Source organism: Ovis canadensis, chromosome 19 (genome assembly GCF_042477335.2).
Source record: "Ovis canadensis isolate MfBH-ARS-UI-01 breed Bighorn chromosome 19, ARS-UI_OviCan_v2, whole genome shotgun sequence".
NCBI classification, from domain to species: domain Eukaryota; kingdom Metazoa; phylum Chordata; class Mammalia; order Artiodactyla; family Bovidae; genus Ovis; species Ovis canadensis.
Window position 1 is genome coordinate 36,231,195 of NC_091263.1, and position 15,166 is coordinate 36,246,360.

The 15,166-nt window shown below is 49.4% G+C and overlaps 1 protein-coding gene across 3 annotated transcripts in view; it reads right to left on the reverse strand.

The window, feature by feature from the left end:
- Positions 1-15,166, reverse strand: part of ITPR1 (inositol 1,4,5-trisphosphate receptor type 1) — a 348,152-nt gene that overhangs the window by 78,010 nt on the left and 254,976 nt on the right. For all 3 annotated transcript variants that reach the window (XM_069561814.1, XM_069561813.1, XM_069561815.1), the window contains 2 exons: positions 3,812-3,992; positions 1,350-1,603 (listed from right to left, as the gene is read on the reverse strand). In XM_069561814.1, the coding sequence (XP_069417915.1) occupies positions 1,350-1,603; positions 3,812-3,992 (435 nt within the window). The remainder of the gene's footprint in view (positions 1-1,349; positions 1,604-3,811; positions 3,993-15,166) is intronic.

Here is a 15,166-nt window from a genome sequence, read left to right on the forward strand (position 1 = left end):
CTAGAATTATTTTCTTTTCAAACCATCACGATTCAAATAAAACTACCACTGCTAATCTATTTACTTTAGGAGGAAACATTCTATCTTAGAGGAGCTCAGGCACACTCTTTTGGTTCAGCTTCATCCCTTTTAGGCAGAGAGGAGTATTTTCCCTAACAGTCAGCAGCAGAACCAGATAATGGCCAAGGAGCCAGGCTCCAGCACGCTTCTGGGGAGCGACGGCTTCTACAGATCTGTGTCCACTCAGAACAAAGAGTGTATCTCTGGAACCCATCCTTGGCCCTTCCTGAAAAGCCTGTGCTGTTGCAGAAACTCTGCAAGGAAGAAAACAGCCTCTATCTTAATGTGGTGGTGGACAGCACAAACTCTACCCACCAGACTGCCTGGGCTCAAATGTGAGCTCTGCATACCCTAAATGAGTCCTGTGCACCTCAATTTCTTCATCTATAATACAAGTGTAATAATACAGGAGACACTTAGCATCCAGAATCATCTACATGCCCAATAAGCCTTGGCCACAACAACAAAAAGTGAACAAAGCATTTCTGGAATCATCCATTCAACAAATATTTGTGAACATTTATGGGAGTCCCTGGGACAGCAAGGAGATCAAACCAGTCACCCCTAAAGAAAATCAACCCTGAATATTCACTGGAAGGACTGATGCTGAAGCTCCTAAACTTGGCCACCTAAGGCAAACAGCTGACTCATTGGAAAATACCCTGATGCTGGGAAAGATTGAGGGCAAGAGGAGAAGGAGGTGACAGAGGATGAGATAGTTGGATGGCATCACAGATTCGATGGACATGAGCTTGAGCAAGCTCCAGGAGGTAGTGGAGGACAGGGATGCCTGGGGCGCTGCAGTCCATGGGGTCGCAAAGAGTCGGAGACAACTCAGCAACTGAACAACAAATGTAAAATATCAGAAGACCACTTCATTCATTCAACCAAAACATATTGATTAGAACTTTCCATGTACCAGATTCTGTAAGTCTAGTATATTTAATCACGCAAGCCACCACCAAGTCAAGATTCACCTGTGCACCTAAACATCAGAAAGTGGCAGGCTACCGGACAGACACAGGAGTGCGCGCACACACACATCACAAATATATATGTGGAGCAGGGGCGACAACACAGATGAGCGTGAGATTTTACCCCTGAGGAGACGGTGGGGAAGATGAGACAGAGAAACGCTTCGGAGGTCAGGAACAGTCTGGGCCCTCAGTTGGAGGAGGCTGGCTGAAGGGAGAGGAGCCCACCAGTCACAGAGAAGCTGGGTGGAGCTGTGAGGAGCTTGGACGCCCCGCCCCCATTTCACGTCCGCCCCGCCCCCGCCCCGCCCTCACCTGGAGATCCCGGTTGTGGTTTTCGCACAGCAGCTGCAGGAAGCGGAGGATGGGCTGCATAATGGTGATGACCGCGCTCATTTCCAGGTCGTCCTTGCTCTTGTCCGCCGCGGCCTGGGCGCCCTCTCCGGACTGGTAGTGGTCGTCGGGGTCAGCCTCCCTCCTGAAGGTGGTGAAGGCTTTGCGGGTGGCGGCAGAGGCCTCCAGGAGCTGATCCCGCACCTCTTCCGTAATCTGTGTCGCAGGCTCTTTGGCTAGAACGCAAACGTGAGATGATCAATGCTGCCGAATCCTCGGGAACGCTATTCACCATGCCAGAGACGATGTTCAGAGAGACCTAAGTTCTGCGATCACTAGAGAGCGCCTCAAGGTTGGCAAAACGCTCCAAGATGCCACCATCTTCTCTCAGCCCTTAGAATTAAAACTGAGTCGGGCTCTGCCAGCTCACTCGTGGCTCTAAGGCGTCACCTGGGCTTGCTCTCATTTAGAGGAAAAGTAGTAGAGATTGTGCCAGCTTCACACACCTATGACTCTGGGCCTCAGCTTCCTCATCTGTAAAATGGGGAGAACATCACTGAAGTCCTTCTCTGAGAGGGTTCCCAAGAGGGTCAACATAAGCTAAGCAAATGGTAATTACTGTTACTGTATGACAATTGATGGAACCCTTTACAGAGCCCCGGGGCACCGTCATCAAGCACTTGATGCGTATTAATCACCTCGCTGAATTCTCACACTAACCCTGTAAGGTAACCAGGCACCAGAGTTAGGGGCTTTAGACTCTGTTGCCAGACTGCCTGGGTTCAGATTCTGACTCGTATACTAACTAGTTCCATGTTCTTAACAAGTTAATTACCATTCTGATGCCTCAGTTTCCTGGTCTGTAAAATGGATGTAAAATAATTTATTTTACAGTGTTGACTTGAGTTCTAAAGGAAGCAACACATGTAAAGGACTTTGGACAGTGCTTGGTTCGTAGGAAGTACTCAGTAAATGTAAGCCTTCCTTCTTTTTCTTCTGTTTATCCCCATGCTACACCAGTGGTTACCAACTAGGGGTGATTTTGACCCCATTTCCACCCAGAGGATGACAGGAAATATCTGGAGAGATTTCAAGTTGGAGATGGGCTACTGGTACCTACAGGCCTCCCAGGTGGTGCTAGTGGTAAAGAACCCACCTGCCAAAGCAGGAGACATAAGAGATGCCAGTTCGATCTTTGGGTCAGGAAGATCCCCTGGAGGAGGGCATGGCAACCCACTCCAGGATTCTTGCCTGGAGAATCTCATGGACAGAGGTGCCTGGCGAGCTATAATCCATGGAGTCACAAAAGAGTTGGACATGATGGAAGCGACTTAGCATACACGCAGTGGCATCTACTGGGCTGAGGCCATATATGCTGGTACCCAGCCCGCAACGCACAGGACAGCCCTGACAGCAATGGATTGTCCAGATGTGCCACGTGCTGTGGCCGGGAAACTCAGCTCTAAACTTAAATAAGGCTCAGATCTGCTCAAGGCCATCTGACTCTAGCATTTCTGAGTCTACCCACTCCCCAGTACTACTTCTCTCCAAGGAAGGTAATGGATAAAAAGCTTCATGAACTTTCGAATATTTTAGAGAATAAGGGAGGATCAGACAATGCCTTAGGAGAAGGCAATGGCACCCCACTCCAGTACTCTTGCCTGGAAAATTGCATGGACGGAGAAGCCTGGTGGGCTGCAGTCCATGGGGTCGCTAGGAGTCGGACGCGACTGAGCGACTTCACTTTCACTTTTCACTTTCATGCATTGGAGAAGGAAATGGCAACCCACTCCAGTGTTCTTGCCTGGAGAATCCTAGGGACGGGGGAGCCTGGTGGGTTGCCGTCTCTGGGGTCGCACAGAGTCGGACACGACTGAAGCGACTTAGCAGCAGCAGCAGTAGACAATGCCTTTTGTTTTAAAGTGTGTATCTTCCTCAACTTTCTTGGACATTAAATGAAAATTACAGGAAGAGATTATCAGTGGATTTCCTGCCAATAAAACCCTGAGTTTGACCAAGAAAGTATTAGTTTATTAAACATTAGGAGTTTCCCAAGCAGCAGGAATGCAGTTCAGGTTACATGCTGTTGCTGTTGTTTAGTCACTAAGTCACGTCCGACGTAGCCTGCCAGGCTCTTCTGTCCATGGGATTTCCCAGGCAAGAATACTGGAGTGGGTTGCCATGCCCTCCTCCAGGGGATCTTCCCGACACAGGGATCAAAACTGAGTCTCCTGCATTGCAGGCAGATTCTTTTACCACTGAGCCACTCTTCCAGGTTACATAGGAAGAGTTTTATCATAATCAGACTGGTTTTATTCTTTTGAGAGCCCCAGTTAGAATCCATCTGGAAGTCTAGAAGTCCTGTAAAAATTAAAGCAAAACCAGCGGTCCTCCCATGTTCACAATCCAGCTGAGCCCAGAGCAGCAAGCAGGGGAGTGTTCACCTTTTTTCCGTGACGGGGCATCCCTGTCCACCTCGTCATCCTTCTTTTTATTTCCCAAGTCACTGGTGTTCACGGTCACTGTTGCCTTGATTTCCTGCTGGGCCACCTTCATTCGGTCATAGAAAACCTTGAAGAACTTCTCCGACTTCTTGTCTTCTGTCAACCGGCAGAAAAAGGAGTGCTGCCAGGGAAAAACCATGGTTTTTTTTCAACACTGTGACACACCAGTTACTGAATCCCACTCAGGACACCAAAACCTCACGAGGATCAGAGCCAGACACAAAACCTGAAAACCCATCTCAGTTTGGACCAAGGTTCAACACTGTTTCTTGCACCGTCATTCACTCGATTCGACAGCCTGAATTTGTCTACAAGGAGCTTTGAGAGCAAACTGTCACGTCTTGGCTGAAGAAGTCATACCGGCCTGGAAAGCCTGCTAGGGGGTGGTGGGCAGATTTTAGCTAACTAAGCACAACTCCCAACACACACAGATATCAACTCCAGTAACAATGAAAGCAGAATGTATTTTTGGTAATTGTTGTACGGCCAGTTGTGTTTAAGGACATCTATGAACCCTCCTCTTTGCAAACCCCTGTGAATATATACAGATAAGGAAGACATGCGACCCGCCCCTCTAGGGCTCCACACCAGATTATGATGACATGCCTGTAAGGAATGCTGAAATGTGTAAAAAGTGTTCCAGAAGCTACAAAGACAATTATATTATAGACGTTCAGAGCTGGCAAGGATGACATAGGTCTGGAGTGATCCCAAGATCTCCATAGAAAAGGTGGTTTTCAAATGAGGTCTTAAAGGGCAGGCAGAGATGAACAAGCTTACAGTTAACAGGTAGTTCGCCTCTTGGATACGCACTTGTTTTCTTGGACCCACTGCAAGCAATAGTATACATTGTTGATGTGAAAACACAATATGGTGTCTCAACTTCGTTTATGAGCATTCTCTTTTCACCCCTTTGCAAATACCACGCTGTTGTGGATTATTTACATAAAAATACAATACGGTCAATTTCCAGAGGAATAAAACAAAGCTCCAAACAATGTATTTGCTTCTCCGGGTTGGAGCTTTCTGCCAATTTCACTTCCTCCCCCATTTGGAGAGATGGCACTTCCCTACAGAAGGTAACCCTAAGCTTGCAATCCCAGAAAAAACCAAACTCTTACCAGCCTCACAAAGCCCCTCGACTCCTCCACTTCTCACCCCCGCACACCCTGAGCCTGACTGAGCAGCCCGCCGCCCCCCGCCCCGAAAGCTGCTGCGTGTCCATCTGCCGACACGCAGCTGCAGCCACTGTGGCCCCTCTTCCAGCCACCGGTCCGCATGCTACACTGACAGACGTCCGTGCCACTTGCCCACAGAGCTCTGCTCACTCCTGCCCTTTCCTCTCCCTTCCCTGTTCTTCACCTCGGGCTGTTTCTTGTGAACAACACAGGATACAGCGCTCCTACCTGTGCTCCCTGGTCTTACCCTTTTCTCTTCAGCCACTCCCAAATGCCAGTTTCCAACTCCCTGCCTGCCTCCTGCCTGGCCTTATCATTCTGAGTGTCACCCTCTATCACTCCCACTCTTTGAGCCAAGCTCCAGGCTTTCACGTGCTCCACTGCCCCGCGCGCGTGTGTGTGTGTGTGTGTGTGTGTGTGCGCCCCTGTGTGCTTAATCGCTTAGTCGTGTCTGACTCTTTGTGACCCCATGGACTGTAACCCACCGGGCTCCTCTGTCCATGGGGATTCTCCAGACAAGAATACTGGAATGGGTTGCCATGCCCTCCTCCAGGGAATCTTCCCAACCCAGGGATTGAACCCAGGTCTTCCACATTGCAGGTGGATTCTTTACCAACTGAGCCACCAGGGAAGCCCATGAATACTGGAGTGGATAGCCTATCCCTTCTCCAGGGGATCACTCCCACCCAGGAATCGAACTGGGGTCTTTCGCATTGCAGATGGATTCTAAACCAGCTGAGCTACCAGGGAAGCCCTTCACTGCCCTTTATTTTCTTTTAAGTTTCTCTTTTGCCCATCCATCCAACCAGTATTCCATCCATTCATCCATCCATCCATCCGCCACCCACTATTTACTGCACACCTGTCATGAGTTGGGCATTATGCCTGTTAGAGGAGAAACAACAATGAACAAAAGGGAGTATGTGCCCCATGAAACTTGGTAAGGAAAACATACGTTCACTCTGGAAAACTGCTTACTCATGAAAAAGCAAGTTCTACTTGTTCACTTCTTTGAGAGCCGATGTGTCTGCAGACAAACAAAAGGAGATGTGCGGGGGACTAAGACCTCAACCGACAGCCACCCAAACACAGGGATGACATTTTCCTCCCAGAGACATCACACAACATCTCAGCCACAGGGGTCACAGGGAGACTCTACGGGAAGGTGGCTGCTTGGGGCAATGAAGTTCAGTTGCTGCCCCATTTGTCTTCCCATGGTATGAAGGCAACTTAAAAAACATCTGTGGGCAATCTGGTCATGCAGGAAAACAAATGAATCAGTGAATAGCCAAAGCCCCACCATCTGTCATCTGTAAGTATAACAGTGCATACCCAATACCTGCTACAAACACAGTGCTTCACATCCAGCCAGATGTCACTGGCTCAGGGTCAGTGCAAGGAGGCCTCTGGTGAAATGAGAGGAGGGCAAGGTACGGAGGATTACACGCTTCTGTATGTTTCTGCAATGGCCAGTGTATTTATTTTGTGTTATTTATAACAGTCCGCAGTCCCTTAAGGATTTGATGCTGCTTTGTAAACAAAATGTGGTCAGTGAAATGGTAAAGTGGACAGTGGAGTACGGTGACACGAGTAAGCACAGAAAAGTGATATTAAACAAGGATGGTGCTAGAAGATGCGAAAGGAGACCCAGCTGATTCCTGGCCACTGGACATCAAAAAACTGAAAAGACAGGCAAACCCCATCATGCCTCGCAGCAAGAACTGAGAGGAGAGAGGTCACACCAGTGCCTCAAAGGAAGGAAACATATCTTAACAGAGGGTTAGTAGAGCAGGCTTTCCAGCTGAACCTCCTGGGTTTGAGGCTGGGGTCCCTTACCCACCAGCTCTGGGACCCTGAGCAAGGTACCCAACCTCTCTGAACCCACACGGAAAGGCTGCTGAGGTGCACACCAAGAACTTAGCACAGTGCCCACAGAATGAGTTGGTTCTGCACCACCGTTAACCAACTATCACAAGAAAAAGCCACAGCAAAGCCATCACCTGAGGGGCTCAGTGGTGAGAACAACCTCCAGAGTTAGAGAGAGCAGGCCTTGGCTCCATCACTCACGAGCCGGTGTCACCTTAGAAAGTGACGACATCTCTGAAACGCAAATCTTCTCACCTACCAAATGGGCATCATAACAGGGTGTGCCCTTCATGAATGGTTATGAAGATCCAACGAGCTAATCACAGTGACACTCCTGATGGCTGACCTGACGAGGTGCTGGGAGCATGGGTGAATCTCCGTGCCTGTCACCTAACACCCCCCAACAGCCTGCTCTGATGAAGAAGCTGTTACTATTACTCCTTTTGGAAATCAGGAGACGTTCTTGGCTCTTTGAGAGAACGTGCCTCCTGTGGGGAGCACCCCTGAGATGCTGGCTCTGTGACAAACAGCATCTTCCCAGAACGCCGGGGCCCCAGGGGCGGCAGAGCAGCAAGGGGAGGACAGCGGAGAACTTTCAGGTCTCTTGAGTGGGAAGCTCAGCGACATGCTGGAAGGAGAGGACCTTGTACAGGAGAAGTGAAAACCACGGCATGCAGAAGAGCTAAGACCTTCACCCCTCGCCTCCCTGGGGTAGGCTGTGTCTGGTGTGACCCAGAGGCGGTGAGCTCAGCTCCTGCACACCATTCACAGACCTGCTCCTTCCACCTCCTTCTGTCTCAAGGGCCTCACAGGGCCTGGGAGGGGAAGGGGGCGCCCTCCTCTGGACCATTTTTCCAGAAGCAGGTGGGACCTTGGACCAGAGCCGGCAGGGACTGGCTCCCACCCCCTCAGGCTCTTCATGGCTACCTGCCCACTGCCCTCCTCGAATGTGTTTCAATGAATTGCTCTCCCCTCCCCCACTGTTCCCCAAACCTAGAACCAAGAGTCACGGAGAGACTGTTTCACTTCTCCAAACCTCACTGCACTCCACCCAGCAGGGCTGAGGTAACCCTTAAATGGCACCCCACTCCAGTACTCTTGCCTGGAAAATCCCATGGACAGAGGAGCATGGTAGGCTCCAGTCCATGGAGTCGCAAAGAGTTGGACACGACTGAGCGACTTCACTTCCAGATAAAACCAGTGTAGTGCATGAGTCGTCAGTAACAGCAAAACTGGCTGCCTCTGGGCAGGGGGGTGGGTGGTGAGTGAGAAGTGACCAAAAAGGAAACGAGAACTTTCCGGAGTGAAGACAATGTCTCGATTGGGATGGAGGCTGCACAGGTGAGGCAGATAGAAGAGTGGCCCCCAGCCCTGCAAAGACGTCCAGACTCTCATCTGTGGGTCTCCTAAATGTGCCAGCTTACATGGCAAAGGGGAAGGAAGTCGTAGATGGAATTAAGGTTCTTAGTCAGTTGACCTTAAAACTGGGAGGCGATTCTGAATTAGTCAAAGGGCTTGTGTCATCACCAGGGTGCTTCAAAGTAGAAGAGGAGGGGTACGACTCCTTTGGTGGTAGAGTGGTTAAAGACTCTGCACTTCCCAATGCAGCGGGCATGGGTTTGATCCCTGGTTGGAGAACTAAGATGCCATAAGCCACGTGGTGCAGCCAAAACAGAAAAAAAAAAGTAGAGGAGGAGGGTGGAGGGACGCAATATGAGAAGGACTCCACTCAGCGTGGCTGGTTTTGAAATTTGAAGACTGCGGGGGGCTTCTAGGAACTGGGAAAGGCAGGAAAACAAATTCCCTCCCCCCAGACCCCCTCCCCCTCTGAATCTGGATTTAGTCTGGTTAAGACTCATGTCGAACTTGTAAGATAAAATATCTGGCTGTCTAAAGCCACTATGATTTTAGTAATTTATTATTCTTAGTAATTTATTGCTGAAAGTAATTTTAGTAATTTGTAAGATTTAGTGATTTTAGCAATTTAGTAAGATTTTAGTAATTTGTTGTTTTTAGTAATTTGTTAGAGCAGCCACACAAAACAAATATGACCAAATCTGATGGTATTTGTCAGATCTGATCAAACTCTACACTTAAAATCTATACATATGATTGTATGTAAGTCATATCACAATGAAAAGAGAGACGGAAAAAGCAACTGCTTTGCTTCCAGAAGGCTACAGAACTTGGCCAAGGTGATCCACTCTTGGATCATTTTCCCCTTGGAAAATGGTCAAGGGGCCACCCTCAGAGGCTACCTTCCCCAGCAGAGGGATCTGAGTCTGACACCCTCACAGGCCATCTCTCTTCACCACCACCCTCCCCTCCCCACTTATCTCCAAATCACATTAGATTCCAAAGCCTTTTTCACATAAGCTGTCTTATCAGCATCTTAGGAGATTGTCAAGATAGATACCATCATTCATAAATCCATCATTCATAATCACTTTAGAGGCAGGAGAGCTGGGGTGGAGAGGTCAGCTGACAGGTGGCAGAGCCTCGCTGGCTCCCTGCCCCTGTGCTCAAGGCTATCTCCACTACCTACCTTCTTAATGATCACACAGAACACCACCCCAGGGGTCGGCAGGAAACTCCACAAAAGCAAAGACTGGTTTGGGGGTAGACCCAGCACCAGTGCCAACATCACAGACAATGGGTACATGTTTGGAGGGGCTTGAGGGTTGGACCAGGTGAGAAAGTGACCACCTACATGGGAATTCTGGAGGACAGAGGAGGGGAGGGGATCTAGGTGTGGCCATTGTAAGCCAGGTTTAAAAACCACCACCACAAAAAAGAAGCCACAGATCAGAGACTGTTAAAGTTGGAAGCACCCTATGTCAGCCACTTCCAGATGCTTTTCCCACCAAGGAAACTCGCTCCTCCTCCCTCCCCTAACACTGGGGTAAGGACCAGGTATTAGAGAGATACAGGCACAACTGCTCAGCCTGAGATAGAGTAGGGAGGACCCCCTCTCACCACTGGAATTCTCCTTGCAGCTCCAGGGTTCCACAGAACACTGTTAGGAAACTACCCATTTAGTCTAGCCCTCCATCTTTTACAGAGGAGGAAACTGAGGCCCAGAGCGGAAAATGAACACAGAGAACCAGGCCTCCTGAGTTCAAGTCAGTCCCCTTGACCAGGATTGGGGGTGGGCGAATGAAACCTGACCTGAGTTTCATTCCCACTCTGGGATAAATGTCAAGTGGACACAGTTTGCCCTCCTCGGGCTGCCCGAGCTGTACGGGACTCAGTAATGAGCTATTAAGCTGAAAATAATAAGGAAACCGCCCTTTCAGATCACTCTTGAAAATAGTAAGACATCTCTTAATGAGCCTGGCAGCTACCTACTATGCCTGGCCAAGTTCTTGTAAAGAAACAGAGTGTGATTTATGACAAGCCCTCCCAGTTTATGAAACCAGAAGCCACCCAAAGTTAGGGACCAGCAGAGGACTGGCAGCTCTGCTAGACAATAGGCCGGAAGTGTGCAGGAGAGGGTGGGGGCATGCCTTTCTTGAGATGCTGGAGGTCATGGCCCGGTCACATTGTGCAGGATGGGGTCTGGGGAGAAGACGGGAGACACGGGCCTTCCCCAGGTGCTGGACACACGCCAGGGAAGGTGAGTGACTGAGCACCTTACTGAAAAGTCATCTTCCCCAGAGTTCAGAGACTTGGGGTGGGGTGGGGGTAGGCGGGGGAGACAGTCTTCGTACCCTGGAACCCAGAGCCAGCCAGCCTGCATTTGGGGGACATGTGTATGTGCTCAGCTGTGTCTGACTCTTTGGGACCCCGTGGACTGTAGCCTGCCAGACTCCTCCAGGGAAGAATACTGGAGTGGGTTGCCATTTCCTCCTCCAGAGGATCTTCCCAACCCAAGGACTGAACCCATCTCCTGTATTGACAGGCAGATTCTTTACCACTGAGCCACCTGTGAAGTTCTCAGGGACACGGGAGGAGCCCTTTATGAGCATCTCAGATAAAGGAAGGGAAAGGTGGATGTGATTTAGGCCCGGCCTGGGGGAAGGTCGAGGGAGCAGTCCCCGTGCTCCTGGGACAGCTTAAGACTCCTTCCCCAAAAGAAAGCATTTCACCCTGCAGTCATTCACCGTCCAGAAACTCTCCCACTGAGCTTTCCGAGGTTCCAGAGAACAAGCTTTTCTATCTGACTGCCTGGGCCATTTCCCTGAGTGACACAGCCTATGACTTTCACTCTGGGTGCTCATTTATCTGCTGCAGAATGAATTAAGTTCTCAGGCTAAGGGCAAAAATTTGAAAAATGTGACCTGCTGAACAGTGCTGAATCCCTGCGCTTCCCAGGGATGCTGGAAATTCCTCCCTGGATTTCTCTCATCCATGTGCTTCCAGCACATGCATACCTCAGTCTTGGCCCTGGGGTCTGTTTACCTTGTGGGGTTCTCCTCCAAGCCCCATGGTTGTCTGAGATTTCATCATTTCCTGGGGACCCTGATTTGTAAATTACAGTGAGTGGTAACTTAAGGCTTATGGTTTGCCTGGCACTGCCTAAGTGCTTCGGACACAGTATCTCATTTAACCCTTACAACTACCCCAGGAGGTAGGCGTTATCACTCTTCCCACTTTACAGATGAGGAAACTGAGGCTCAAAGAGGCTAAATAACTTGCCAAGTCCTACAGCTGGGAAGTGGTGGTGGTACCCAGGACTCAAAGCCCCATTGGTGTGATGCCTCAGCCCATGCTCTCAGCTCCCCTGCTTCATTCAGCACCTCTACCCTGAGCAGGAGTGTGTCAAACTCCAAACACCTTTTGGCTTTTTATAATCTATTTCCCCACCTACCACCCTAAGTCTCTCAGCTGCACAGACACAGACTCCTCTCACAGTAAAGAACAGCCGTGGTAGGAACACGTGTGAATGCCTGTGTTTCCTGCGAGGCCTGATGCACTTGTGAAGATGGGCTTCGAAACAAGCCCCTTCTGCTAGATGAAGCTTTGCCAGGGCTGGGCGTTATAGACTATTCACCTAACTGTTGTCATCACTCTAGGTCTTGAATCCCTTTCTTAGAAACCCTTGACAACAATCAAAACCCACAGATCATGCACCAGGAACTAGGTGATAAAACACATGTGCTTCAGGCAGAGGAGCCCAGAGAACTGCAAGTCTGGAAACCTAAATTTTAGCCAGTGCTCCCTGATAACCAGCCAGGTGAACTTGGGCAATTTGCTTACCTGCAATTGTGCCCTGGATTTCTTATCTGAAAAGCACGACTTACCACCGGCCTTGTGTGTGTCACGTGGCTGGGGTCCATCGAGGTTGCAGTTATGAAACATAACGTTAAACACAGTTCGATTACTATGGGAAACTATTCCAGTATGCGGCATAGAATCTATCAATACCACTTCCCAAGGAGAGAAGTTAGCAGGTAAGACAGGTGGACTGACTCATGTGCTGGGTGTTATGTGATGACCAAAGTCTAGTGTCCCCAAAACATCCAAAGATAAACGATCCCAGCTGGGACTGGTAGGTCAAGACGGCCTGCAGAATAACAGCAAAAACACACTGAAGAGCATTTCCCAATAACCATCACAATGAAGGAAGTGAAAAAATCAAAATCCAGCTGGAATCTCACTAGTTCTAGAAGCCACTCAGCTTCTGTTAGGCATAGAGATAAATGTTTTAGCTTCCACTTCCCCAAGTTTAGTACACCCAAATGCAGAATACAAACTTGGTGTCAAACACCGCCCCCTACCCCCCTAGAAAGGCCCAAGTCTTTCAACATGAATGGTGTTTCTAGTATTTTCAACTATGCTTGACACTTCAGGAAAAGTATGATGTTTGCAAAGAATCTAACAATGAGTGAAGTGGACATTAAGAATCAAACGTACCCCTGGTATAAATGACTACTCACTCTAAGGTGGATGTTTTTTAGCAAGGGGGTTGATGGGTTTAAACCAGTAAACATCTACAAGTTTCAGCTCACCAGCATCTCTGAGGATGCTGCCAGCATTCATGAATGCAGGAATAATATAAACTTTAAAACAATAAAGAAGGAAGCGAAGAAGTGAACTAAGTATGGGTTGGAAAGACATCCACACTTCATTTTTCTGAAAAAAGTTGCTCCCTCATCCAAACTGTAGAGCCATCTCTTGATAACTCAGAGATAAACAGCATGTTTCAACTCCTCTGACCTGCCAAGGCTGGACAGAGGCCATCTTCTGCTCATGGCTGATGTTCAAGGTCTAAGAGAGGGGTTGGAGGACAGGGAGGGCCTCACTCAAATGTATCTGGCCACTGGGCTTCAGGGAAGGGCCTGGGCTCCAAAGCCAACACCAAAGCACTGGATCTTCATCATGTTTTCAAGGTGAATGGTTTTAGCAAGCAACAAAGTCCAACCTTTTTCCTTAAAAACCACTTTTCTTTTGAAACCTATGAGCTTAACATCTCTCCTTTCCTGTCCTCCAGGGCCCATGGAAAAAGCACTGGCCAGGAAAATCTGCCTGATCTGCTAAGCGGTCTGGTCCCTCATCCCCACCCCATGGTGACTGCACCTCACATATTCCTCCATGTCACCTCAACCAACAAACTGCACTTCCTAAACAAAATTTTGAAGATATTATCTTACCAAGCCCCTGCATGTGTAGGTAAACTGTCAGCAGTAATATCTCTAGCAACAGTGAAGAGTAAAATCTCAGAGATGCCAAGGAGGCAGGACAGCCCTCGTCCTAGAAGTCCCAGGGACAAGCAGTAAGAGGACTCCAGATTTTCTCTGTGTTCCATTCTCAAACCTGCTGACAGAAGCTGGAGGCTGGCTTCTTTTGTGGAGTGCGCTGGTACAGCTGTCTGTATCTTCCAGCAAAAGACAAGGGGGAGAAAAGAGCCTCCAGAGAAAAACCACGATGACAACAAACAACAGCGGGATAGGAGACAGATGCAACCCCAAGCTGCCTGAAGTGACAGGACACTGTGGCAGGGACCTCCTTGGGAATCTTCCAGAGCAAGGCAGTGTTTCGATTACTCTTCAAGTCAATGTGTGGCTTATACAAAAGGAAGCCACTGAAGCAAACAAGAGTCTGGTGAGACCCCAGGAAGGACTCTTGTGAAAGCACTCAGAGACGTTCTAGAATCTCGTTCCATGCATCTCTACTCAACTAGAGATGAAGAAAATCCATCTCCAGTGTGTGTCTGGGGCCAGGGTCCCCTCCAGGGGTGACTCTATGATTCAACCAAAGGGCCCTGTGGGGGTTCGGGTGACATCCTCGGGTCCTGTGCCAGCTTGCCTACAGCCTTACCGTGGGGTCTGTGACTAGGGGATGGAGGCCTTCTCAGTGAGCCTCCAATGTGTACTGTGAGACCCGAAAAGAATGATGTAAGAGGTCCTGGAGAGACTCTATCACCAAGAAACACGCCCTGGGCGTCAGCCAAGGAGGGCTCAGGTGGGCCCCCCGCCCAGAGCCTGGTGGCCATTCAGCTACTATGCCTTCCCACTTCAGCTGGGGGTTCCATCTGTGTTAGCAAGGAAGAACTCAGTGGCAAGCTACTGCACAGCACGCGGAGCTCAGCTTGGTGCTCTGTGATGACGTAGAAGGATGGGACGGTGAGGCGTTGGGAGGGAGGTCTAAGACAGAGGGGATATACGTGTGTATACATATATATGGCTGATTCGCATCACTGTACATCAGAAATGAACACAACACTGTAAAGCAATTGTACTCCAATTAAGAAAAGAAAGAATTGACATACGGGTCACAGAGTAGGACCTGTGGTCTGACTTCCATCCTGGGTATCTGCGGGCCAATGCATCAACACTGACTGACTTTTCCTGCCCTGAAAGCACCAAGGTTCCCCCAGGGTGTCCAACTTGAGCCTTACGTTGATGTCAAGAAGCATCTTTTGCACACCCATTCTCTGTGTTTGTATGGAGAGCAGCAGGGACTCAGACAAAGGACTTCATGCCCTGTACACTCAGGTCCAAACAGATGGATGAGGCTGGTGGAGGAACTGGGTGGGTGTGGACACGGCATTTATTAACCTGCAGCCTCCGTTTCCTCATCTGTAACCAAGGAAGGAGAAGGGGAAGTGCCACCGAGAGGCCAGAAGGAGGGAGTTAGGAGGTACCATGGTGGAAGCCCAGCACAGGGCCTGCACCTGGTAGGTATTCTAACCAGACATGTTCCCTTCCCTGCTCTAAAGAAACCCAATTGTGACACACCCACCGGACCACAAAATCCAAAAAGAAGTAAATACACCTGGCCCACCGGAGGCAAGGATGATGGCTGGCAA